Source organism: Penicillium argentinense, assembly GCF_028826775.1.
Source record: "Penicillium argentinense strain IBT 30761 chromosome Unknown utg000002l_segment0_segment0, whole genome shotgun sequence".
In the NCBI taxonomy this organism is placed as follows: Eukaryota; Fungi; Ascomycota; class Eurotiomycetes; order Eurotiales; family Aspergillaceae; genus Penicillium; species Penicillium argentinense.
In genome coordinates this window covers 31,946-58,912 of record NW_026622661.1, presented here as the reverse complement: position 1 = coordinate 58,912, position 26,967 = coordinate 31,946, and the positions used below count along the sequence as shown (strand labels likewise).

General features: G+C 46.6%; 7 protein-coding genes across 7 annotated transcripts; 4 read left to right on the top strand and 3 right to left on the bottom strand.

Annotated features, from left to right (window-relative positions):
* Positions 1–1,830: 1,830 nt before the first annotated feature.
* On the top strand, positions 1,831–3,798 carry N7532_000919 (uncharacterized protein; the record flags this gene model as incomplete). Its single annotated transcript, XM_056613413.1, has 1 exon — positions 1,831–3,798. The coding sequence occupies one exon, from the start codon at positions 1,831–1,833 to the stop codon at positions 3,796–3,798; it is 1,968 nt and encodes a 655-aa protein (XP_056478454.1).
* A 3,340-nt stretch (positions 3,799–7,138) lies between these two features.
* Positions 7,139–9,426, top strand: N7532_000918 (uncharacterized protein; the record flags this gene model as incomplete). The annotated part of the gene is made up of 3 exons (XM_056613412.1): positions 7,139–7,648; positions 7,704–8,697; positions 8,765–9,426. The coding sequence occupies 3 exons, from the start codon at positions 7,139–7,141 to the stop codon at positions 9,424–9,426; spliced, it is 2,166 nt and encodes a 721-aa protein (XP_056478453.1).
* A 3,498-nt stretch (positions 9,427–12,924) lies between these two features.
* Positions 12,925–13,572, top strand: N7532_000917 (uncharacterized protein; the record flags this gene model as incomplete). The annotated part of the gene is made up of 1 exon (XM_056613411.1): positions 12,925–13,572. One exon carries the CDS (start codon positions 12,925–12,927, stop codon positions 13,570–13,572), a length of 648 nt encoding a protein of 215 aa, XP_056478452.1.
* Positions 13,573–15,456: 1,884 nt separating this feature from the next.
* Positions 15,457–15,762, bottom strand: N7532_000916 (uncharacterized protein; the record flags this gene model as incomplete). The annotated part of the gene is made up of 1 exon (XM_056613410.1): positions 15,457–15,762. The coding sequence occupies one exon, from the start codon at positions 15,760–15,762 to the stop codon at positions 15,457–15,459; it is 306 nt and encodes a 101-aa protein (XP_056478451.1).
* Positions 15,763–16,333: 571 nt separating this feature from the next.
* Positions 16,334–17,895, bottom strand: N7532_000915 (arylsulfotransferase family protein; the record flags this gene model as incomplete). The annotated part of the gene is made up of 3 exons (XM_056613409.1): positions 16,334–17,596; positions 17,645–17,773; positions 17,833–17,895. The coding sequence occupies 3 exons, from the start codon at positions 17,893–17,895 to the stop codon at positions 16,334–16,336; spliced, it is 1,455 nt and encodes a 484-aa protein (XP_056478450.1).
* A 4,579-nt stretch (positions 17,896–22,474) lies between these two features.
* On the bottom strand, positions 22,475–23,293 carry N7532_000914 (uncharacterized protein; the record flags this gene model as incomplete). The annotated part of the gene is made up of 1 exon (XM_056613408.1): positions 22,475–23,293. The coding sequence occupies one exon, from the start codon at positions 23,291–23,293 to the stop codon at positions 22,475–22,477; it is 819 nt and encodes a 272-aa protein (XP_056478449.1).
* A 1,714-nt stretch (positions 23,294–25,007) lies between these two features.
* N7532_000913 (phosphoglycerate mutase family protein) lies at positions 25,008–25,625 on the top strand (the record flags this gene model as incomplete). The annotated part of the gene is made up of 1 exon (XM_056613407.1): positions 25,008–25,625. The coding sequence occupies one exon, from the start codon at positions 25,008–25,010 to the stop codon at positions 25,623–25,625; it is 618 nt and encodes a 205-aa protein (XP_056478448.1).
* Positions 25,626–26,967: the final 1,342 nt, after the last annotated feature.

Sequence of the window (26,967 nt, the reverse complement as noted above, 5' to 3'; positions counted from 1 at the left end):
GTTATGCAGGTGCTTCCTCCGTCGGAAACAAGAACTCGTCCAAACGCCGCGCCTAACAGTAACAAATACAAAGAAAACACTGCATGTCGCGATTCAAAAACAGGTGCTAATCTCACAAAAACCGTCATAGAACGCTCAAAATGAATGTAATTGGCTTATGCCAGCACACGCCGTGCCATGCGGCCACATCCCATGCTTCTGCTTCCACATCTGCTCCAGTTGGCATGCCGTTTTTCAACATGCCCTGTTCCTTCGATATCGTTCCTCATCGGCGTTGTAGTTCTCCCACTGCCTCTCGTCGCTGTAGGTTTTTGATCTCTTCCTTATACCCAGCGTCTTCACCTCCTGCTGCCACCTTGCCAAGTTATTTTGGCGTGTTAATATTTGCATCAACATCCTCGTAGTCCACGTGCCTGAACTGGCCGAGGAGTCCTGTCCGGTGCATAAATTCGGCCATGTAGCGGATGGCCTGCGAGTCCGACATGATCGTATCATAATCGGTTGTTCTCCCCAGATCGGTTTTGTACCAGATCTTGTTCAACATCACGGTCCTAAGCCTGGTGTATAACAGACACTGGAGACGACCATGCATGGGAGTCTGGCTGCCCTCGTCGCAGTGACGCCGGTCTGTGGCCCCCTCTGCCCTCTGCTGTGCGGTGGCGATCTTGAACAGGAAATGTCGAAGCCCAATTCGCTGAGACCTCATCTGAATGAGGATTGAGGTGTAGGGCTTTGAGAGCCCCTCATATAGACCTACAGTCCTCTTGTGCGGTGTGTTGACCAGTCGATAGGTCGGTCTTCCTGTATTCTCTCTTACCCACTCCGTTGCCCATCTATCCCTCATCCGCTGCCGCACCCAGCGCCTCGCTGGGGAGGCAAGGCGGTATGCTTCGGGAGCACTATTCTCCGCCCCACCTCCGTTCTCCGCAGCAAGCTTCGCTTCAACATCAGCTGCTTCATTACCATGCACGCCCACATGTGCGGGGATCCAACGGATCTCATGGCTGGGAAGATAGAGAGCAGCGGAACCACCGGATGAAGTCAGATATGAGGTTACATCTCAGATGATCAACATGAACTATGATGTGGGCGGCCCCGCATTTGCTGATCGAGTGGTGTGGGGTCGGCTAAGCTATCCACTCAGCATATTTTACGTGTAGTAATATACTTGCTAAAAATGTAGACACCGGGCAGATCTGGCCGACCTTTACGTAGACTAATAGCCTATAGGTAATTCAGGGCTGATTTTTGACGCACATATTTAGCTTGAGTATACGACGTGCATAATCCCCTGTGACACCTGATCCATTCTAGTGTCTTGACTTGGCTTTCGAAGGAGCCTGGCCGGAATATTAATGTAAGAATTAACGGATCAGAAACGCTTAGGCTGTCGTCTAGGTCTGTATTCAACTTGTTTCTTTCACATCTTATTCGAGAGATCTCTGAAGGTCTCGATTACGGGTAGGTAGTTAGTAAATGAAGAACACACTGTATAGCTCCAAGCCTTTTTTTTTTGGTGGATTTAGGAGGGTTTCGGAAAATAAATTCTGAATTTTACTTTTTGTAATGCAATTTCGTACTTTTATTTGACAGATGAACTATGTGATGGCAACGAAACTTTTTAGATTTCCTCTTGCAAAAGCTTACGACTGAATGATGGAGTATTTTCTCGCCTTACCATCCTACACGTCTCCAGAAATATTTAAAGAATGCTGTTCTTTGTCACCTTTTGTTTGCCATTGAGCAGCTCAACCTTCGCCAAGTGATAGCCTGACTTCTACACCCAGAAGGATTCAAGCAATTTACCGTGACTTCCAGAAACTATCCAGAATGGTTTTCGATCTCCTTGAGCGCCGAAAAAAGAAATTTGTGCTCTGGATACCTTCAGGACAGGTGTTCACTCCGTCGCTAGTACTGGGAACTTTTAGCCATGTTCCTCAGGCTACTGTAACGGAATTCTTCACAGGCCCGCTTAAACGTTCAGACATACCCGATCTGTGGGAACTCGATCCAAAGGACATAGAACCGCCATTAAAGAATGGCACAGTCTATCACTACTGGTTCGAGCTCCAGAGCACATCACCGGATCATCCAGCCACTTTTCGGGTGGCCGATCCGTTTGCATACACGGTAGACTACAGAGCCACAAAGAACCGGGACGAAAACATCCAGCCTCCTTCTGTGACCAAGTTCCGCGATGACAGCAATGGAAGACTATGGCCTTGCGACATAGATGGAAATGAGCCTAGTCCGGTGGAAGTCCCGCCGCAAGATGCAATGTCAGACAATAATCATATGGTGATCTACGAGCTCCCAGCTTCCTGGGCCAAATATAAGCCATTTGGTGGCGTACAAATCGATGTTGGCACTTTCAGTGATGTCCTGGCTCTATTCGACAAGAATACTACTGGCCAACGTTTCAGAGAAATCCCGCAAGTTGCCTCGAGAGCTATCGTGGCTGACCTGGGTATCAATGCACTGGAGCTCCTCCCTGCTGCAGACGCATGGCCAACAGGTGAATGGGGGTATGCTACCGCTCACTACTACGCTCCTGACTTCGATCTTGGAACTTCCTCGGAGTTAGTAAAGCTGGTGGAGGGCATCCACAAAATGGGAATTCGATTTCTCACAGATGTCGTGATGGCTTTCGGACATGATCCATATATATCGATTGCCTTCACGCAGTTTCATCTTAACCCGGAAGATGAGAAGGAAAATCCAGATAGCTACGTATCTCACTCCGGTGAACTCCGAAACCCGTGGGGTGGAACATTATGGCGCTACATCCAAGAAATCAACACGTATAATCCAGAATCAGGTGCACAGGAAAACGTCCATCCTTCACAGGCCTTTCATCATGGCCAGCTTCATCGGTGGATGTCAGATTTCTGTGTCGATGGTCTGAGGCTTGACAGTATCGAAAATATCGCGAACTACGATTTCATCAAATCATACAAAGAGAAAGCATGGTCTCTCTACAAGTCAAGATACGGAAACGGTTCCTCGAAATTCCTCGTCATTGGCGAAGAGATCAAAAATGTCCCTATCGACATGATATCTAAAGACACTCTCAATACCCTCTGGAACGAACCTTTCCAAGAACGCCTCCGTGCCGCTATTATTGGGGAATCATCGCACGGTGACAATTTTGAATGGACGGTCCGCAAGATGATCAACTGCACGCTAGATAGCGCGCACCCTTTCACAGATTGTGCACAAGCAGTAAACTACATTACCTCTCACGACGTCGAGGGATTTCGTAAAGAGCGCCTCTTTGACTTCCTTTGGTTCGCACATGTCTATGACATCGAACGACGAACTAAACTCGCATTCACATGCTTATTGACAGCCGTCGGTATCCCGATGATCTTCGCGGGCGAGGAGTTTTGTGATCAAATGGACCGTCCGACAGGGCAGAAACAACTCGATCCGGTGAATTATGAGCGACTCATGCGAGACTGGAGAAGCAGAGTCTTTAATTATGTTGCAACGCTTGTGGATTTGAGGAAGAAATGTCCGGCCCTGGGTTACAATGATACTGAGTTCATTCATGTAGATCAGAGTCAAGGGGGGAAGATTATGGCGTGGAAGAGAGGAGCACCGGCTCAGGCACCGGTGGTTGTCGTGGCTAATTTTACAGATCAGGACACACCTGGTACGGAGTATATTGTACACAATTGGCCACAGCGGGGGAGGGAGGATTGGAGGGAGGTTACACAGAGGAGGAATGTGCCAAAGGAGTGGGTTGGACGGGAGCCCTTGATGCATTGGGAGGCAAAGGTTTATACTTATTGGTGAGAGAGGTCATAAATATTGTAGTGGAAGATTGGTGTCGGTGTCAGAAATCTGATATCGTCGAGTGCAGCTTGGCAGGCTTGCTGGGATCTGCTGATTGAGAGGGTATTACCCGTTCAGGACTAGCTTGGTTGTCTGCTTCTTGAGGCGCCTAGTTGCCCCTACAGCAGCTACGGTAGCAGGCCTACCAGCCTAGGATAGTATGAATCCTACACATATCTGATCCCACCTTCGTTTACCGCGAAGACCACTCCTGCGTGCTATTCCCACTGTTGATTCTGGTAGCATTTGCCTGTCTGGCGAGCGTAGTGCGCTCGATCTCCCTATCTCGACCTGTCTGCTTGGTCAGACTGTCCCGGAGCGCCCCTCATCACTATGTTTGGATGCTGGTTCGGAAATTGCAAAGTGAACCTTGATAACTTGAGGTGGGGAACGGCTAGCAATTCTCAATGCCAAGCATAAATTGTCGGCTTTTCGTCCTCTCACCCTTTTAGTAAAATGAACCTTATTTGGGTGGGATCGAAATGAAGTTGATGCTAGAAAACTTGGATTTGGGATCAAGTGGGCTCACCTAGCAGCAGACTCTGCTGAGTATATCCTTGGACAAATTTGGCCTCCTCTAGAGGGCTGGAACCGACTTGTTAGTACTAGTTTATCGTACCTCGTAGCGATGCCTTGGTATCGCTGGATAGATTATTAATAATCTGACAGATGAATGAGGTTGTAAAATGGAAAAACAGGAGGAACATTGGATGGCGGGTTAGTGGACGAAGTTTAACGTTCTTGGATAATCGTAGCAAGCCAAGATTGTGAGGTCACCCACTCTACACTTCATTAGCGCTAGGCCCTAAGTTATGTGAAGCATTGATGTTGAACAGCCTCCACCCGCACCAGTTGAATCGCCCATTTTGCCATCTCCACCAGCCAAACGGGCACCCCCGAGGTGTAGCGGCTGCTGGAATATTGGCGATACAATTAAACCATGCCCAAATAGATAGCTTTTTGAATTTAATGGTGTTTTGGTGGTTTTATCTACTTTTGGAAATCTAGTAGTAGGTGGGTTTTGCCCCGTTCACCGTGTGACCCGTTCACGGGAATTGATAGGAACAGCACAGCTTTTATTCGGGACAGGAAATTGGTAAGGACACCCCAACCTTTTAGTAACGGCACCCGGGAATTGTTAGGGACACCGCAATTATGTCATCCAGGCTTACATCTGCCAACACATGACATGTAACTAACTTAGGTTTATAGTGCCCTACCTTTTACATGAAGGCTTATATGAAGCATTAGCGCCCCCCTTCCCTATATTATATTGCCTAATTACGTACAAAATGAATACATGACCCTTATTTGCCACATGTCCTCCGCGTATGCCCTACAACTCCACAAATAGAACACTTTGATGGTGCCTTCTTCGGTTTGGTGGTCCTTGTATCGCTATCTGCCTCGTTTGCAGCCGATTTGCCCTTCTATATAGGCACAGGGAGTAGAGGATTAAGCAAATGTAAATAGCCTGCCTGTGGGCTAAGGCCAATCCTCCAAAAAGGGTGAATATCAGCTAATGGAATTGGCAGGCCGTCTTTTAGCAGGCTAGCTATGCGATGCGCGCATGGAAGCCCTATAGTCCTAGTAAAAACGTTAATACAAGGGCTTAAAGGGGCGGAAGGGGTAGCTTTTTTAGCCTTATCAGCCTGGTCTTTAACTAGGTTAATTGAATAGCACGATGCTGTGCGCTTTATCTCCGAATATAGCTGCTGGGAGCAGTAGGTAAGGTTCTGATCTTATCTGATGCAAGTTCAGGTGAAGGACGTCGAGCTGTGCCTTTATAGCTTCGTCAATACGCTCCCAGACAAGCACGATATCACCAGAAGGCCCCATAATATATTGCTTTGAGGCTGCATGTGAGCCTTCAACTCGAGAGGTAGCCTCATTACCTAGATGGTGATATTGCCTAGTCCACGCACTCACGAACAGCTCTTTATAAGGTAGCCATGTTTATTTAGTATAAGTGAGGTGGTAGGATGATTTATATATAGCCTCGAACCTGCTAAGTTTCGTCCAATATAAGCCCTCGGTTGTGAATAGATCAGATCAAACCAATCCCGCATAAATATATTATATGACTCTTGTGTATCGAAGCAACTCTTCACTTTCTCTGTCACATTTTTGTTAGGCTGCGCATAAAGAACACTCAGATCATACCATTTACGTGTACTTCATTACCCTGGCCCAACCAATTGCCATAGAATGCACGCGCAGTAGCAAACTAATCACGTGACCACTAGCCTCCCTGCGGTTAGGGTTCGTCATTATAACCAATTAATCCTTTTCTTGGTCATCTGCTGCACGGGAGTCTAGATTAACTCTGAAACCTAGCCTTACCCTTTGGCAGTGATGAGGAACTGCGGATGGGCAAAGCACGGACAAGTATTGCGCAAGGTTGCGGGCTCGGGTGATCAACGCGCGTCATGTGGCGTACCCGAAAATGGCGGCGGTCATCCGCTTCGGACGCTCAAATTTAAATTAACCCGAGGGAAATCAATAATTTAGTTGGGGAGGCGACAATAGAACGCACTGGTTGCCGGAACCATTAAAGTATGGTCCAGGTTTGGTTTGAAAGACTGAAATCCTTACCCAGTCAAATATTGATCTTGAATGACAGTGATGTCTTTTTACTCAGCCTGACTTGTCATGACTTGACTGATCATAATAAAATCGTCATAGGTGAGGCTAGGTGGACTCACCACCCTTCCTTTTTCCGTGTGAGAGGTCTAACGTTGCGCGTCACCGGGGCAAAGGTCTTACTGGAGCGAGTAGCGCCATACAGATACCAAAAAAAAAGCTCTGGGATGATCCCATTGAAGATCTTCATTCGTCTTTTCAAAAGTTTAATATGTTTTATCAAATTAAATTTTTAATAGATTTATCTGCAAAATCGTCTGTAGTTTTATTTGCTTTGATGACTCGTCATTCAATTTCCAGGACCAGATGCACTTTGTAACTGCAAGCCGCCTAAGGAGTTCACAGCTAAATGACGGAGTGAGTTATCAGGTTCCACCACCCATTGTCTATCTTCCAAATGATTTAAAGAATCCATTTCCCTATCTTCCGTCGCTTCCGTCGAGCATCTCACCCTTGGCCAAACATTCAATCTAGGATAGCCTGGGCAATCTACCGTTCCAACTACCCACAGTCCTAGATAGCTTTCGATCTCCTCGAACGCTACAGAGAAAAATTTGTGATCTAGGTATCTACTAAGCTAACGCCAAAACCTCCTTCATTAGCATTAAACACTTGCGACTAAGTGAACGAGCACTTCGTGGAACCAGTGCAAGAAGTTATGAGTTCACCACGTCTGAACGGCCCCAGGCCGAGTGAGCTCGAGCGGAACCACATTCTGAATGACATCGTCGAAAATATTGAAAACCGTTTTGCCAGAAAATACAACCTAGTGGATTACGGCACTCTGAAAAATGAAGTCCTTATTCCTGTGATCGAAAAGGAGTTCAACCCAGAGGTTCAACTTCGCGGATTCCTCAGGGCATTTCGGAACACATTGGGGTTCAAAAAGTCACTTAAAAGCATAGGCGATCCTACTCTGAAGAAGCAGATTACTGCCTTCATCGAGGGCAAGCCGGCGGACGACGCGGTTCGCAACCATGACTTCGAAGTTTCTGGCCATCCCGGCCCTGTCAAGCGCCACTTTTCCTTGTGGTCTGTACTCAAGAACTTGTTTATCTGTGCCTTGCAAATCAAGGAGGCAATCAAATACAGATTCCCACCGAGGCACCGTTATATCCAAGAGCTACCGGAGTTTTGGGAAGATGAGGAGCAAACTAAGGCCATGAAGGTAATTTGCTACACACTGCCGCTGTTTTCCCTTAATGCTGACAACTGTAACGCAGGTGGTGGTTACAGGTGTTGAGTTCGAAAACTGGGGTCAGACGGTCAAGAATACCCCGCGGTGCACATGTGTTCCTACAACTGTATACGGTGTGCAGCAGATTGTCCGTTACGCGAAGCAACATGACCTCCGAGTCCGTTGCGGCGGCTACCGGCACAGTTGGAGCAATATTTTCTCGGAAGACAATGAGATATTCATCTCCCTACTTGACCTTCATCAAGCTACGACTATTCCTGACATAATCAGCGTTCTCCCGGGGCAATTCAACTCCTCCAACGGCAATCAGTTGAGAACTATTGAGCTTAAAGAGGAAAATAATGAAGGCAAAAGACTGTGTCGCGTTGGCGTATCCGTGACTAACGAGGATTTTCGGCGCTGGGCGATTGAGAATGACGCTTGGAGCTTGCCAGTCGATGTCATTCTTGTCGAGGTCACAATCGGTGGCGTCAATGGCCCGATCTGTCACGGCGCCGGATATGCTCACAAAACGGTCTCTGACTATGTCCAGAGCGTTGAGTACGTGGATTGTAACGGAGATTTTCGAACAGTCGACGACCAAGTTGACATCAAAGCTTCCGCTGGCGCTTTCGGGCTCCTTGGAGTGGTGACGCACATAACCTTCGAGCTCGATGCTATGACATACGCAGTAATGAAACCCCTTAAAGTCGACATCGGTCTGGCTATCCCCCCAATTAACAAGGATGATATTCCAATTGCCCTCCAATCCGACTGGTTCCACTCAAATGATGCATCAAAGAAACTTGCGGATGCCAAGATAGAGTTTGACAGCCGTGCAGAAAATCACTATTACTCTGAATGGTTTTGGTTCACCTACCAGCGTAAAGCTTGGGTAAATACCTGGAACGCCACGTCGGATCCTACTGGAGCTGAAGAGTATCCGGATGAGGCGCAAACTTTCCTGCAATGGATTCAAGGCTGGCTGGGGGGGTTATCACTACCGTCCCTCTCTTTAACGCTCTACCGGGATATTGGCAGTAAGGAATGCGTCTGACTCCATGTCTAAGAAAGTAGAGTTGCTCACAAAAAGACAACAGAGCACAGCTGCTGGCTACAAACGGAATGGCCGCCCTCCCCCAGCCAGTGGCGAGGATAGCTCACCGACCATAATAACGGCTCTACCTAATGCGCTGCATTTCCGACGTGGTATACAAAATATGAGGGTTAGGGATACTGAGTTCCAGATTCCGATACCGCCCCGCAAGGACGATCCCACCAAGCCTGACTTCTCCATCGTCCAACAAGCATGGTGGGATGTCATCAAGCTGGTCTACCAACAGGCTGAAAGCAAAGATGACCCATCCTCACCGATGCGGCTGACACTTGAACTGCGTATTATGGGAGGCAGTGACGTGATCATGGCGCCTCAGCGAGGTAATAGGCTAGGTACCGCTAGCATTGAGGTGCTCACTATCCCTGACGCTGTGGCGGATGATCAGTGGATGAATTTTATCCAAAAAGTTGCCGACATGTGGATGTCATACGGGGACAATCTGAACGTCCGCCCTCATTGGGCCAAGGAATGGGATGGTCTTCAATTGAAGGGACAGGATGCGCGCAAGTATTTGAAAAACGTAGCGTATCTCTCGCAGATCGATGAGTTCCGTACTGCGCTGCAAAGGATCGGCCAGCCTCACGGCTGGGGCCTTGACGAGCTTCGAAGTCGATTTTCCAATGACCTTTGGGATGAGATTGTTTTCGACTAATGTAATGTACTGTACTACCCCGTACTGTTTTCCTAGTTTCTCTATCCCGTGGTAGTGCTCTCAATCTGCCAGACCGGAGCCGTTGCGTAGCTAGTTAACTAGTACTGTAATTAAATCGCAAGAATGCAAGGTTAAAATTGAATAACCGAATTCCACTGTACAATCGAGTCAATTCCCAGTTCCTTTAACTGTTCGTTGAGATGCGGGTCCACTTTGGGTTGCCTCTTGCGCCAGCTCCATTCATCTCAGGATATGTTGAACGCCGTGATAGAGGTCAGTGGTCAATTTAGTGCACCTTGAATTTTCGTCGACCAGAGCTTGCTAAAGTTATACGCGAGATGCAGTGTTTGGCTTCCTTGTTTGGTGGGTAAGAGGCAGCGCAGAGCCATGTCCCTCATTTCTTCTCTTCTTGACGCAATTCATCATCTTTCATGATCTCTTGCTTTTGTCCGTAGATCCTCTGATAAATTCGCCATCCAAAGTAGATTGTGCCCAAATACTGACATGTACCCTAGTAGCCTGTTGGATCTCCTGTACTGATGGTATTGTCCTGTCACTCTGATACGCACTACTCATGCATTAGGGTTAGACCTGTATCTATACTGGAAGACGCGCGCGTTGCGCGCATCAGCCCTGAAACGAAAGCAAAGGAAAATAGGATTTAAAAGTGAAAAGTCGTGTTCAAATGTTTCGTATGAAGCGGAAATGCGTCCGAAACCAAATGGACCAATGACAGAAAGCCCCAATGATGACTAATGGCCGCAACATGAAATGATGTAAGCATGTTTTCGAATCACTGGCCGCATTTTTATTTGGATTGTGCAAGTATATCACTCCCACGGGGTGGGGCTTGGCGATGAGACATTCCTCGGTGAGAGTAAGATCTTTGAGGACATCGGGGTAGTGCTGGCATAGAGTCACATTCACATTGTTTTTGGCAGAGAATTTTGGAGGCGACCCTCGGAGAAGTGCAGCGTGGCATACAGAGCACAAGTTCCAGTAGCCTTCACACCAGCCGCAGTCATCGAGTAACCTTTCTAATGGGTGGAGGATAGGATCGTTATCAAGAATCCGCCGTATATCAGTGCTAGGGACAAGCTTGCCGCAAGCAGCACATATAAGATCTCGGCTTGCAAGTTGGAGACTCTTCTCAAAGCGAGCTACAGAAAGACGGATGCGGGATGGAGAAATAGGAGAAGGGAACGCCTCCGAAGCATTTACGCGGGATTTATGCTCTTGGCGCAGAAAACCAACAGCACGGTCGATCACAAAGTATGCATTGCAAGTCGTACTGATTTGAAGACTTGAGGATTCTGGGACGTGACAGTCAGGTCTGTGGCGTTTTATTTGTGGGAGATCAAGCCTCTGGAATGAATTAGCGGCAGGGTTGAATGATGTTGAAAAGATGGGACCGAAGTCGACAGGAGGTGGCGCGGCGGACCTTCTGGATCTACAAGTCAAGCAACGGACGACGCCAGGGCGAGCAGGGAAGTTGTTACCACAATCAAAACAAGGAGAATAATTGGGCGCGGAAGACTGCAGATAGACAATTTGTACAACGAGGATGGGGCCAGTCAGTAGGAATTGGATGATGGCATCCTAAGCAGAGGCGGGTTTGGAGAACGGAGGGCAAATTTGATAAACGACAAACAGGACACCTTGGTGGTTGGATAGTTGTAGATAGACGCACACGACGGCCACAACTATTACAGAGCCGGAGAGCGAGCATTATGGTAGAGTGACAAAGTAAGCGTTAAGGAGCAGCATGAGAACTGTGGAGGGGGCCGGTATGTATGGGGAGGAAAGAAGCAAATCTCGAGAGGCATGTGTGGCAATAGAGTGGAGAGCGTCACAGTGAAAAGACAAGGAAGTTGCATAATACGAAGCAATCATAATAGGAGAAGATACAGATTGATGCAGACAAAACCCTATAACCCCAAGCCAGGCTAAGCGTAAAAGAAGGCAAAGAGTGGAACCACATCGGGCGAATTAGCGACGAGCGTGGAAGAACAGACCATATATGATCAAGCCACTCTTTTTGCAACGTCTCGCATGCACGCACATCCGTGTTGATTAATACCCTTTCTCTCACTTCGTTCGTTTCAGGGCATAACCGGGACCGAGACCCACAGATCGGTTGAGATGGGTTACGACGAAGCACTGAATATAGAGTGATGGCCTGTTAGACAGATCGGCCTTCATGAATTGGCAGAACTTTTGACTTGACTGTGTTGTGTTGAACTGTCTGCACGCGATTTTGGGGGTATTTATCCCTGAACCGGCGGCAGGCCCCTGACAGAAGTAAATCCCTCATAATCGGTCTCGATCGGGGTTCTTCCATGAAGATCTCCCGAATGGAGAATATTGCTTGAGAAAATGGTAGGCAGTGGTGTGTCCAGGGCGGTGGGTCCCACCAAGGCCCACTCCACTCACTTCTCCACCCACTCGGCCTTTTTCTCTTCCTTCCTACTCTCTAGCTGGCCCAGATAGTTTGAATGAACTCTTTCACTGTTCACTGGCTAGCTCACTGATTTGACCAAATATAATGGTGGCAAGAGCGCTTGAAGCGCATATCAAGCTCAGTGCCTCCGGTTTCCCTGGACAGGCATGCCGACAGAGGTCGGGAATGGGGCATCAATTCGGTACCTTATCCTGGAATCTCAACAAGACCCACACACAATATACAACCATCATATACACATTCTTCAAGAGCGGGCTATATGGCAAGGCCATATAGTGAGAAGCGGGTTCTAACCCGTAACAGGAGTAGTGCTAGAAAGTGGGAGAAGTGCAGGGAAATCGGAGTAGTGCCAGAAAATCAAAGCCGCACTAGGAAACCAGAGTCGTTCTAAGTACTCTCACTAGTGAATAGTGCTGCTAGAAAGTAGGAGTAATACTGAAGAAATAAAATATTGTAGTGGGTAGTGGGAGAGACCCCTCCCCTTACTACATGGGTGCCATCCATGCTATGTGACTAGACCTCGTCATAGCCCATAGGCCGCCTATGGACTGATTTAAAAACAGCAAATATACTCAAAAAAGTCACTTGCATTAGTTATGTAGCTTTTTGCTGTATCTTTTAAGATTTTTTGTATTCTGAATACAGACTAAGAATAGTTAGAAGTAAAACGAATTGACTAATGCGGAATGTAGCTATATTGTAAAATTATTCGTAGATAATTATAGATCAACCTTATAACTATCCAGAAGCCTCGAGCGTTTCCGAACTCTACTAGATATACGTGTCTGTGTCTCAACTACTAGCAAATTAATCTCATAATCACTTTCGTCTTCACTGCTCTCGTCCTTATCCTCTTCTTCTGAGATCGTATCCCTTAGTCTTTTCCTAAACGCGATCTCTGTGGATATTACTATCGTAGGCTACGATAAAACAACTCTAGGTACCTTTTCACCTAAAAGGCACTGGCGACAAATCAATTCACTGTTCTGGCTCAACTTCCTGAAAATTGGTGTGGCACACCTTACCCAGGCTCAATCATGGCCCCAGACGCTTCAACTACCCGAGAGGCTCTTCTCCAGTTGACCGCACAACATCTTGGACCCGAAGCTCTGACAACTGTCGAGGACTCCAGAATTTCGGCAGTGTCAACTGATACAGAGCCCCTCCCATTGTCTCCTGTGTGTATCACGCAAGAGTCAGTTCCCCGGAACCTAAAGTCCGACCCAGCCGCCATCATGGTTGGGTTGGAATCTGAAATTCCACGCTGGGAGCCTGGTTCCGTGGTTAAGTGGACTGCTTGGCAAATGGGATATGACTCTCCAGCAGATGCGACGCATGCTGCAGCACACCTTAAGCAGGCTGCTGAAGCATGGAACAAGGCAGACGTTGGGGTAAATTTTGAATTTGTCGCCCTAGCAAAAGACGCAAACTTTGTCCTCTCCATGGTGGTGATAAGGGAAATGTGCTTGCTAGTTAGTGCCTACTTCCCAAATCGCAAAGGCCTCAACTTCCTCTATGTCTATAGCCTTGCCTTTCGACCCGATTTCAGAAAAAGCCTTTGGAAAGTTCTTACACATGAATTGGGTCATGTCTTGGGACTCAGACATGAGTTAGCTATGGACCCCAACCTAAGCGTTTCGAAGGCAATGCGGTACAAATTGGCGAGGAAAATCCACTTTCGGTAATGAATTATCGCAAAGAGCTGCCAGAACTTCAGCAATCGGACATTGATGCTACACAGCAATTTTATCGCCTGCCGGTAGGCACTATGCTATCTACGACTCCTATTGTGGATTACGTACCCCAGTGACCACGGAAAACTTCAGGTTATTTGCTCTGAGCTCGATTTATACGCAAGATGTACGTCTTGATGTTGAGTTTCTGTGTGCTCTGTTCTGTTGCGTCCTTTCCGACTTAACTGATCGCAAATTCTCCACGTACGTGTACCTTTCTCCAAGTTGGACTTTACGAAAGCAAAGCCGTAGTGATTTTACTGTACCATTTGTATCATCAAATCAGAATAGGAAAGGATGCTCAAAATTCTACTGAACAGAAATGCCGTTATTAAAATTCTTGTGACTATAGAACTTCCGCTAGTAAAGTTTGAGAGTATTTAGTTCTTGTTCGCTTACGGCCCTATTAATGTTCTCAATGCATATGAAGTGGATGGACTGCAAACCAGCAAATGGATCGCGTGTCGCAGGGGCTTCCAAAGCATACGCTACGGCGGCGCAAGAAGTCGCGGCAGCTGCGTGTAACGGGTAGCTAGCTTTATAAAGGTCTTATCGCTGGACAGAGTAACCTGAGGCTATTCAGGACCTCGAAAGCCAGCCACTTACGTCTTCGACATATATCTATGTTCCCTCATGATATATGCGGAATATCACCTAAAAGATCCTCCGTCGATCTAGTGCCGGCGGTCACACACGCCCAGGAGTGTTTATCGTCGTCGGTGATAACCCAGCTCCTACATAATACTGATCCCAGCTCCCTGGAGCTTTAGCGACGGCGGATTCTGGCCTGGCTCCTACATCTTGTTGGTTGATCAGCGTATCTGGTACCGCGGCTAGCAACGCGCAGACTTGCTCGGTTATTACACATGCGTCCCCTATCTATTTCACACAGTCATATGGCATATAATAATGACCCTTGTCGCCCCTTGATCAATACATGAGTTCTTAAATTTGAGCAGCTTGGAATGTGTCATATTCTGTCTGTCTGCTGCGACTTAATACTGTTGCAATTCAGAGGAAGATTGCTTCTTTTTCTTTCTGGACAGAAAACTTGAGGGTTTATATACACATGCGACCTCCAGATTGATTTTCAATCAAAGCTGGCAATTCCGTGAGGTTAGGAATTGATTCTGATACGATATGATATATCACAACAGTTATTACTACTCGCTAGTTAAGCGTCTTTATAATTAGATTGACCCCCAATCCGTCAACCAAGTTGGGCCGGGGGGTGTCTTCAGCCTCGTTGTCCAGAGTGCGGCCTAAACCGGCACATTTTACAAAATATAGGGAGATCCGACCGTTAGGTAAAAGCCTACTCGTATAAAACCACGAAGGTGGTCCGCTGGAAGTCCTACTCAGCTACTACCTAATGAAGAGGGTAACGCTCGATGGCAGCACGCGCTGAGACGTGCGGGTCAATTCAGCAGAAAAACCACCACAAAACACACGCGTAGCAATCAGGGAATACCGAGAAACACAAATGTACGGGTCAGGTCGGGGAGGTGTAAGAAGGTGTATTCTAGAAATAGCTATCGCGCCACCGTATACTGCCGGCTATGTCACATAGCATGGATGGCACCATGTAGTAAGGGGAGGGGGTCTCCCCACTACACTGAGTATGGCGATTAGACTTCGCCAAAACTCGCAAATGGGTTGATATCAACACACATGCACGGTAGCCAATCCGTCATAGATGCAACAGCGAGGGCAGCGTACGGTAAATGACTTCATATGGTGTCATTCTCTGTAGCATTGATGCTGGAGCTCGCAGCTTCAAATAGACTACCGTGTTTAAAAGTTCGGTCCACCAGGAAGGAGGAAGTTTCGCAACGATCAGGACTCCCGGATAGTGCGATTCCTGCGTTCGGCGCGATAATTCTGCCCTTTGCAGTATGGTGGCGAGGTATCGAACTCAACTCCTGGACTGGATTCTCTCCCGTTGTCACCGAGGAACCTTGTGATCTGGGCGCCAAACTGTCGGTGTACCCATGCATAAGTATGTCCAAAGTTTTGGGGCGCATCTTGCTTCCATCTCATGGCGTATGCCCACGGACCACGAGGATCATCGTCAGTAAAGATGATCAAGCACCTGGAGCCACCCTGGGTGATCGGCATTTCCACAATGTCCGAATGGATCATTTCAAATATTCTCGATGAGTGCAGATGTCGCCATCTTGCACGGGAGTTCCTCTTCTGATTATGGAGTGCCGGTCTGCCGGAGAACCACCCTCAAGTCTCCGCCGTTCAGATGCCCCATCTGAGCGTACTATAGCGCTTCAGTGTCCTGTTCCTCTTCTCTCCATACATCTTCCACAACAGGTAGGAGATTGGGCTTCTGCTGAATCATCCTGCTCCTGATTGTAATATCAGTCTCTCCGATCGACAGGTCACTATTGTGGAAAGAGACTGGTATAGATCAGGAACAAATCTGCTGTGTCGAAATTATTCCTAGCACTCTCTATACGGAAAAGCAAGTTGATTAGAAATCAACTTGGACATCGCATTGTGTATATATCCTGTGGAACACTCTCAGAAATAACGGGAATAATCAATAATACCTCTGAGTTAGAACAGTTGAATGGTAAACTGGATCCCAGAAGCTAGCATTTACTCCATTCGGATTGGACAAGTCAAGTGCAATTATAGAGATTGCCAAGGACACCCATTTCAGCCTAGTATATCTTATACTTTATTTCCTACTGGGACAACGTTAAGGAAAGGATCCCGTCACCGACGAATTTCTCATACTTGAACCATCAACAGCAACTGATTCCGCAAATGCTAGAGGATGGAAGTTAGGGCTCGTGTAGGTAGTCTGGAAGCCCTGCTTGCCGACTGTAGCCAATAGCGCAAATTCATCGGATGCGGAAGTGGTCCCGTAAAAGTTCCAGTGACTGTAATCGGTCGCTCCATTCCAGCTCACCCAAAATGTGGTTGCACCATTTGATGAAGGAGCTTGGGCGGCAAGGGCTGGAGGATCGGATGGGGTCGCTGTCCAATTGTACTTGAATGCGCGGTAATTCATCGAATCATCGTCATTGAAGGTGGCGAAGTAGACTGGTGTACCATCTGCAGTATGCTCTGAAAAGGATGGATTGCTTCCCCATCCAATGAATGTATTTCCAGTGGACAGTAATTGGGTGTTTCCCTGGCTTGTAGAACGTAGTCCTTGTCCTGGAGCCTCGAATCTTTTGACAAGTGTCGCGGTGTTGGTTAGGTGATCGATCGCGATGATCATGCCGGACGATGTGAGTGAAGTATTTCTGTAGTTATCACTTCCGTTATCGAACAGCGAAAGCACTGTATGTGTGTCATTTTCTTCGTGAAAACGCGCATCATGTTGCGAAGAAAAATTGAAGCTGGCCATGTTGAAGGTAGAGTTGAGACCACCTAGTCGCCATACCACAGAGCCATCTTTACCCGAAATTTTGTAGATGCAGCTAGTATGTCTTGCGGAAACAAGATAGTCTCCTTGTGAAGATTTGTCGACTGAGTTTATGTGGAAATAATCCCAAGCGGTAGAATTGCTTAATCCATCGCCTACGACTGGATTGATCCCCAAAGAAACGTATGTCTCCGTAAGGGGAACGTGATCAAGAGATCCCCACTCAAAGAGCACCGCTCCACTTTTAATATCGACTTCCTGAAAAAAACCATCCATGACCCAGCCATTTGGGGTCTTTATGCCGTAGGCTGATAGATCGTATGGCCGTGGCTGGTAGACAGTGAACAACATGCGTTCTCCGTCGAGGACTTCTAGCTCGTGCATGTCGCTTAGAGTCAGTCCGTGGCCACTCTGTACCACCGTAGTCGGTTGATAGTCGTTATTGATTATCATATTTCGGCCCCGCGCATAGCCTTCGATTTGAGTTCCTTGGAAGAAACAAAGATGATCTGACCCTCTATAATTGCAGACGTGCAGATCATGGAAAATCTCAGTGGTTGAACCATCCGATCCACTCCAGACAAGATCCTGGTGAGTGTGAGAAGGTTTCAATACTGGAAAAAGTGAAATACATACCCCGTCGGTAGTATATATGTAAGGTCCCGGGAGTTCCGTTCTGTACGGAGCCACAAATATATAGCCTGGTGTGACCAAGCTCTCGTCGTTGATATTCACATTGAATAAAGGAGCGTGGATGTCAGGCCTCTTTGATGGGATTTAGATTTGTCTCTTAGATTAGAACTTTCGACTCAAGAGATGCTCACAGATTGGAACGATATCCACGATGCAGGTTCCGCCATTCCACGGCTCGCAAGACCAAGAATCATTTCAAAGGCATTGAGCCCAAGAAATATACGGGATTTGCTTCTTCGGGAAAACATTACCGACTAACACTGATCAATATAGCGGGTATTGACAGGATGCAATCTATCGGGTCGCTACGGCGCTTATATATCAACCCATTACTTTCATATTAACATCCAGAGCATGTCACAGCCTAGATTGACGTCAAGACTTGATTCCGTTTTGAGTTTCCATGATAGGGCGGGGTAGCCCTTTTATTACCCCTCCACATTCGGCGACAGGTATAAATCAGTCATTGAGGCTGGCTGATGGTTTGGCGTGATGACGTCAAGGTGATAAGTTTACGAGTCGCATTGGCAGCGGCCGAAGGCCGCTGCTACGTGGTGCGGTGAATAAATTAGCATGGAGTTTCAATTCACAGTCAGAGAGGAAGTAAAAATTCGTGATAAACGACATTAAGCGTGTCCTGATTGGATTTCGGAGAATGCGGATGTCTAGGCAGAGCGGACGCGAGGTAAGCTAGTGTAAAGTTGGCCATGGGCGAAGACCGGCAGAGTGAGATCTAGAACACACGATCCAGAGCGAATCCCTGGAAGCTGTTGAAGATGGTGGCATAGGCGAGATGTAAAGGGAAATTGTCACCGCTGCACAGCCTAGTTCGCACGGTGAGGCTGGAACTCTCAACGATATCCGTTGTAGATAGAACGTCGGCGACTGGGTGTTCGGCGTGCATGCTCGTCACAGCAATTGCACCTGCACCACATTCTGTAGCAATTTAACTACTTGGACCCTCGCGTTTCAGACCAAGTTCTTCTCAATGGAGAGATTCCGCATCACGCTCTTTTATCCCAGAGTACCGGTGCAGTCAGGCTGACTGCAGGGCGGTCGGAGGCCTTACATTATATGGGCAGTATTTTGACCCACCACCCTGACTGCAAGTGATTTTTTCGACTTGACTGCACGCAATTTCCTTTGTACGATCAGATTCATATTTTGGTAAGTCCTAAATTGAGCAAATGTTTCATCTCACATTTCAATTTTAGCGTCTGCAATCATCTACATTGCTCGTACGATCAAAACCTAATTGGCCAAAAACCTTAAATTCGATTTGTAGGGCGCGACCGGGATGGATGCGACCGGCGGTTGGCGGTTTACCCATCAAAAAATCTGGCCACTTTCTGACCACAAAAAATACTACTTAGTAATGTCTGGTCAGGTTCAAACTTGGGAATATAATGAAATGAATGCCAACCTAGAACATACTAAAATTCGGGGTTTCTACGACTACAATGATGATGATGATGAATTCATTTGCCGATGTAGCTTGCTCTAAATATATGCTGCTTGTTACGGGCCGTTCGAAAGAAACAGATTCATTCGGTGCCTACAGGACGAGAATCTCGAAGATGAAGAAGGAAGGAGAAAGAAAGAAAGTCCGCCAGAAAAAGAGGGGTTAAGTCCCCAGCAAACGCGTTGTGCAAACGACCCAATATTATGCCTCAGGCATCCTTCCACGGGACGAGGCTATTCCCAGGTTCATCCGTCACATGAACAACTAACGTATTCGGTAAGCGAGTCGGCCATGTAAGCGAGTCGGCCACGTCACGCGTTTTTAGCCTCGGTCGAAACCTCAATCAATTCAACCACCAACCATGCCTCCAAAAGCGCGTCAAAGTCAAGAAATTCAACTGAGCAAGAAGGAGGAATCTTACTTGCTATTTCAGCTTTAAAAAAGCACGAAATTTCGAATACTCGTGAAGCAGCACGTACTTATGATATACCTCGCTCTACTCTTCAAGACCGATTACGTGGAAAGACATTTCGCAATGAATCACGCGCCAACTCCCATAAAATGAGTCAAAATGAAGAGGAATCGCTTGTACGATGGATCCTATCGCTTATTCAACGTGGAGCACCTCCCCGGCCGTCACATATACGAGAAATGGCCAATATTCTTCTTACTGCGCGAAATACCACACCTCTTCAAACAGTAGGAGAGAAATGGGTATACAACTTCATCCAACGACGTGATGAACTAAAGACATGCTTCTCTCGACGATATGACTATCGGCGTGCTCAATGTGAGGACCCTAAAGTTATAAAGGAGTGGTTTAATCGCGTACAAATTACCGTAATGCAGCATGGGATTGTACCTGAAGATATCTACAACTTTGATGAGACTGGCTTTGCTATGGGCCTAGTAGCTACTGCTCGAGTAGTTACTAGAGCTGACTACTATGGGAGAACGCCTCTTGTACAGCCTGGGAATCGAGAATGGGTTACTTCTATTGAGTGTATTAGTGCCTCTGGATGGGCCCTTCCACCATGCATTATCTTCAAAGGAAAGGTCCATATAGAGGCCTGGTATCAGAGCAATCTACCACACGACTGGAGGATTGAAGTTAGTCCAAATGGCTGGACTAGTGATGAAATAAGCCTTCGCTGGCTTAAGAATCTCTTTATTCCTGCTACTACTGGCCGTACAACTGGGAAATATCGCCTCCTAGTTCTTGATGGCCATGGCAGTCATCTAACATCTCAATTCGACCAGATATGCAGTGAGAATAGTATTATTCCTATCTGTATGCCTGCTCATTCTTCGCATCTACTGCAACCTCTGGATGTTGGCTGTTTTTCACAATTAAAGCGTGCATACGGACACCTAGTGGAGAAGAGAATGCGCCTTGGGTTTAATCATATCGACAAGCTTGACTTCCTTGAAGCTTTCCCTCAGGCGCGTACAGAGATCTATACTACTAGCAATATCTGCAGTGGTTTCTCTGCTACTGGGTAGTTCCATATAACCCAGAGAGGGTGCTTAGCCAGCTTAATATTCAGCTGAATACGCCAACACCACCAGGCAGTCGGTCAACCAATTCAGTACCCAAGACACCCTATACCACCAGGCAGCTCGAGAAGCAGGCATCTATAGTGAAAAGAAAGCTTCAGAGACGCGTACAGGAAGGCTCGCAAAGTCCTACCTCTTCATTAGAGGTTCGATTGGACAAAATCATTAAAAGCAATGAAATTGCTTTAAATGAGGCAGTTCTTATGCGCCAAGAAATTCGCGATTTACGAGCTGTACATGAGAAACAGCTTCAAAAGCGGAAGAAGTCTACTAGGCAGCTTACTGCTGCTGAGGGTTTTTCTATTCAGGAGGGCCAGGAACGATTTCTACAGGAGAATCAGGTCTTTGAAGCTCAAGATACTGTGACTAGGGATCCAGGGCTTCCTGCAGTTGGACTACGCGTACGCGCGCCACCGCAGTGTTCTAATTGTCATATTCGGGGGCATACTAGGGTTAGGTGTCCTAATCCGCCTAGTAATTAGTTTTATATAGAAATGCAATTGTTTTGTTGGTGAAAACGTGCTTGAATCTCACCTAGTCGTGGAAATCGGGTGGCGGTGGCCGACTCGCTTACATGGCCGACTCGCTTACCGAATACGTTAATAGGGTTACAGTACATATCCTAGCGCGAAAGATGCGAAATTTATTTACACTAGGTTATCCAGTATTCTGTGTGGAGTTTAGTAGAATTCAGCCGCCTCTTAGGGAGGGACTAGGAAACTACACGTAATAAGGAGCGTTATTCTATTAAAATTCGATCTACGGCATCATAGCTACTGACCGGCTTTTCTATATATTTCAGCTGACTCTCAACCTTCGCTCCGAGGAAATTGTGTTATTCGAGCTTTGAAGTAAGTATGTGTAAGACCGATTCACTGATGCAATGTACAGTGGTGTTCCATAAGTTTGAAACCATCTCTGGGATGACATAATATTCTGCCGGTCCACCAATTGTCAAAATTTCATCCCCCAAGAATATATTTTGACGGTAAAGGTGGTCGATTATGGAGTAGAGACCTCTTCAATTCAAGCAAACTTTTCACGATCCTTTGCATTGACTATATGGAGATTTCTTGCACATCGGCGTTGACGCTGTAGGCGGAAAAATAGGCGGTAAGGATCAGAGGGTTTCAAACTTATGGAACGCCACTGTAACCGGCCCCACGTAACTAATTTTTACCAAAATTACTGGACCTTCGCTTGGGAGGGTCCGACACCCAACAAAAAACCACCCAAACAAAAAACGACCCCCACAATATAAATTATCACAGCATCCGAATTTGACACCCAAATTACCCACATTTACATTAGAATTACTAGTAATTGAGGTCTCAATATGTGTGTATTCATAGGACGAACAATAAATAAAAAAAATTTCAGCGCTTCGAATGGCGTCCTGACTGCCTACAGTGCCGTTTTAGTTCAATCATAACCTTCTTCCACTGGGGCCGCAATTTATCAATTGCCTCCAAATCAGTCAGCTTTTGTTTATCCCGGCATAAATAATGAAAGTTATGATAGACCCCACAAACTGGAGTACATCTGCCTCATGCAAGAGAAGCAGGCTCTTGAATGATTTTAGCAATTTTGAAAATGGTTTCATGTTGTTGTACAAGCGCGTTGGATTCATTCTGGTTGACAAGAAGCTCACTAGCCGATATCTGATAAGTCACTGAGCCCACCACAGGCGCAATGGTCAATACTTTCCGAGACTGTTTGAAACTCTCCCAGCCCTCCTGCCCCACTCCCTTAAACTAGTTGTTTGCATCGTAATCCACAATCATCAATCCCCATTTTGGTTCTCCTTGTGCCTGTCCAATATATTTCCCAGGGAATTGGTAGAAAGTTTTAGCGTTCTCAATGTCCGAAGGCTGCAACTGGGGAGGGAATTCGTACGCCATTACCGATGTAGGGTTGCGCGGACCAATTTGCACCGATTGTTCGTCGCTTTCCAATTCTGGGGCAAACTCATGACGGAATCCCAGTACATGACCTAGCTCGTGCAAGAAGATATTCTTCAAGTACTGCACAGCTCCCGGCTCAAATGCGGCGGGGTATACATTCAACACATTCAAATCCAGATCATTAGGGAAGAAGGCCTCGGCAAGGACCGCGGGGTTGTCGTTCTTTGCGTAGGAGAGAACAAACGCGGCATCCTCAATTTTATAAACCCAGTTAAGCTGAATGCCTAGTTTCAGCGCATTCCATTCGTCGGCGGCTTCCTTTAACTTCGTAGCTGCTAGAAAGGCGAGCTCTGGCTTTGGATATCCGTTTTCAAAAGCGGCAAAGTTGACAGTTTTCGTCGATCCGGTCTTCCAGCGAGGGATCACCTTTCCGTAGCCGACTTGAAGGGCCGCGACATTAGTAATACCGGCGATCGTCGCAGGCATAGGCTTCTGCGTGGTGCACGGGTATCTCTCGAGTCTGGTCGTGGAACCGGTTGCAGGGGGAGGGCTGTGGACCTCGGTCGCATTTGGGTCCAAGGTTTTCAGAGCCTCTAAACCGACAGCCCCCTTTAGATCCTGGATGAAACTGGCCCGGGCGGGGTTGATAGTATTGGAGGAATGGGGCATGGTGAATGGTCTCGGTGGACTGCCAGATGTTCCACACCAGTGTGTTCCTGTGGATTCCAGATTGGTTAAATTAAGTTTGATTGTGATTGATGTTTAATCTCAATCTCATATACAGAGCATCAGACTGAATTTATATCTCGCAGGTTTATACCCTGCCCAAAACATACTAGTGAACAACGGGACGAGAGATACCTTTGCTGCCATCATGACGCCTCGAGGCCTGTTCGATGCTCTAGACCCAATGTATGACTTCGATTTACATGGAAAACATGTTTTGCGAACAGCGTGTCGCCTGATCGGTGAACAAAACAGTTGCCGTCTGAGTGGATTCCATTGTCGGTGATCGGCGGTCTATTTGTTGGAAGTTGTCTTGTAAGCCTGAAGATGCCAATTCATAGTTTTAGTGCCTTCGAACTAATCGACATGTTCTGGGCGTCTAGTACCAAAAAATATCATTAGCAGTTCTTGGTTCGTGCGCAAGTTAGCCGCAAACAGCCATATATTCCACAAGGCTGGAGTCTGGCAGATGATCGACTGCGCCAAGACTTCGACCCGAGAATATGTCGGTCAGATGCAGAGAGTGGAACTGAAGATGAGATAGCTCGGGAAGGCCGCCCTCCGGAGGCCCCACTGACCCTACGGCTCCGATACTACTGAAGCAAGAGCTTACACAAATACTGGGATATGTGCGTCATTTCGTACTTTTGATAACGCCGTTTTTGTCTTTATTTTACACATTTTGCCGCATGGATCAACTAGATGAATTTGTTACATCCATGAATTGAATGCTCCACAAAATTAAGGTTTCGAGGGCAGCCTCAAATCACAAATACCACGACAGCATTGCTGTTGGGTTGTTTTGCCAGTTATCTCTTTTGCTGCTATCTCTCTTTCGTGCCTCAACCTGTCTGTACCGACCATGCTGCCTTGAGCTTTCCCACTTTAATAGTTAACGTAATCCCTAAGCGAGTGAGTCACCCAAGCGAGTGAGTCAGAAATCGCGATCGTGCCCCACCGCGTCAACTTCCTCAATTCAACAACCTACCATGCCTCCAATTCGCAGTCAATATTCAAGAACTTCTGTTGAGCAAGAGGGTAGGATTCAGCTCGCGATACAAGCCCATCAGAACAAAGAAATTCCATCGATTCGCGAAGCTGCGCGCCGATTTCAAGTACCTCTTGCAACTCTTCAACGTCGATGCAATGGCCAACCCTTTCGCGTCAGATTTAATAAGCTAGTAGAAGCTTAATTAAAATTGAGTTGTCTGGATTATGCTGCATGCAACCGAGTTGGTCAGTTGAATAGGTGGTCGTGTGACCTCCCACAAACGGTGGTATTGGAGGATTTTTTACCGAGATCATGTGAATGTTTTTGTCGGATTTTATTGAAAGAAAGCTTTTAGGCTGTCGGTGGCAACTGTCTGTCTGTCCTCCAAATAATATCTCTGAGCTTCAAACCAAAGGGGCGGGAACAGCCACTCGGTCGTATACTGATCGGCCATAACTGCAACCTACAAATACTTTCACGTAAGGTTTTTGATCTACCTAAGTTGGATATGGCGTAATCTACTGTTCATGGATAAAATGATGATCATTAACTCGTATGTGGCACTCAAAGCCTTATGGACCGAATAAATGTGTGGAAACAACCTCGGCTTTCCTTGCTGCCCAATCCGACTTTGATGTCCAGAAGTTTTCGCAGTTCATCTTGACCATGCAGGGAAGGATTCATCTGGTCCGTCACGCCGAAGGTCTCCATAATCTACGCTCTGATTTGAACATCCCGGACGCTCCTCTGAGCCAAAGAGGCTGGTACGAAGCGCAGGAATTGGGCAGACGTTTCATCAAAGATAATTCCAACGTTGTTTGTGCGATTGTTTCGAGTCCACTGCGCAGAGCAATTCAGACATCTCTCGCAGCATTTCCACGAATACTGAACTCCGCCCTTTCTCCAGAGGATCGTGGACGAGCTGTAAAGCTGGTCTTATATGCCAATCTTCAGGAAATTAGCGACTACCCAGCGAACACAGGCTCTTCCCTCAGCAAGCTGGAAAATGAATTTCCAGAGATAGCACCGCAAATCCATCACCTAGACCCAAAATGGTACATCAAGTCAGGGTCTAACTCACCACTGCCGGATTTTAAGGCTGTTATCTTGGAAGAGTTAAACCGAATCCTGGAATCATTAACAACCACCGAAGAGCCAGAGATTATTGTTGTGACTCACCAAGGTATCATCTCCCTTCTCGCGCCAAATGTTGACATTCCGATGGGGCAATGGAAAACCTTCCAGTTAAGTAGGAACGGTGGAGAACAGCTCGTTCTGCACTAAAACCCCAGTACCCAGACAACATATTTGCGTGCAATTTCGGAAATTTTCTTTATATTTTCACCTTGAAGTTGGAAACGCTTATATTTATTCAGTCGTCTTTTCAAAATTGTCTCTAACTTTAAAGACATTCTCATTACCGCGTTCTAATATCCTTGAATCCTCGCGAAGACACAATCTGACGATATCCAAGAAAGTTCGCATCTCGATACGTATTGGTTAAGCAGACATATTGCTGGTTTCTGAGTGTTATGGTTAAGTCAATTATCTCTAAACCTTAGGCTCTATATCAGCCCCCTCCTTCTTCCCTTGATTTGCTTAGGTTTTCCTACTTAAGTTATAGCGAACGTTCCACGACAAACACCACTCAATGAGTGTGCAGTAGCAAACCTAGCTTTGCCCGCTCTATAATCAGCAATAAACTGCGATTCCGCTAGTGACCACAGCTACTCTAGCGTTAGGTTGCGTAATATAGAACTTGTCCTACCTAGTATTAAAAAGCTGTCCACTACACTACACTTCCCACTAGATCCAGAATTCCTAAGATTTTCTAGGCCACGTAACCAACTAAATCAGTGGTGGTGCCTTCTTCTGAGGATAACAATGCATAAATATCTGCCCACACATGATCACTGCAATAAATTACGATCTGATGGCATGATAACTGGATATATGAATTTGGATATACAACCTGCTAACACATATATAATTCCATAAGATAAAAGGGTTTCTAATACCCTTAAATCAATTTGGCAAAGTATAATGTGATATCACTATCTGTAATATCAACAGTTCTGACAGTTCTGGAAACATCACCGGAATCCATCGTGGTCTCCAACCCTCCTTATATGGCAAATGCTCCTCATGAAACATCACCTTCCAACAGGCAAATTGTGGCAGGTGACCACAACACCACAACGCCCGGATGGAGATTATTTTAGTATGATTAGAAGGCCCGCATCCGCCAGACTCTAAAACCATTTCTCTTTTTACATATTATTGAAAATTGGTGGCAGGAAAGATGAAATACTCTCAGCCAATAGAAACTCGGACGAAAACCCAGACTAGTCACGTGCCATTCCCTCTACTGACCGGGGTTCTGTCTGTTGTGCTAGGCGTAAACAGGAGGAAGTAAGCATCCAAAACTTGTATTCTCACAACTAGACAGTCGCATAATCATCAACATGTGATATCATGATCCAATTTAATCATGACACACACCAATCTATATCCATTGACTGCCATTCGCGGTGCACACACATATATTTCTGCCAGTGAGCGCTGATTGTTGTGCTCAGTGCCAAGAAATGATATATCCAGTCCATGGTGTGTCATCAGGGGTGGA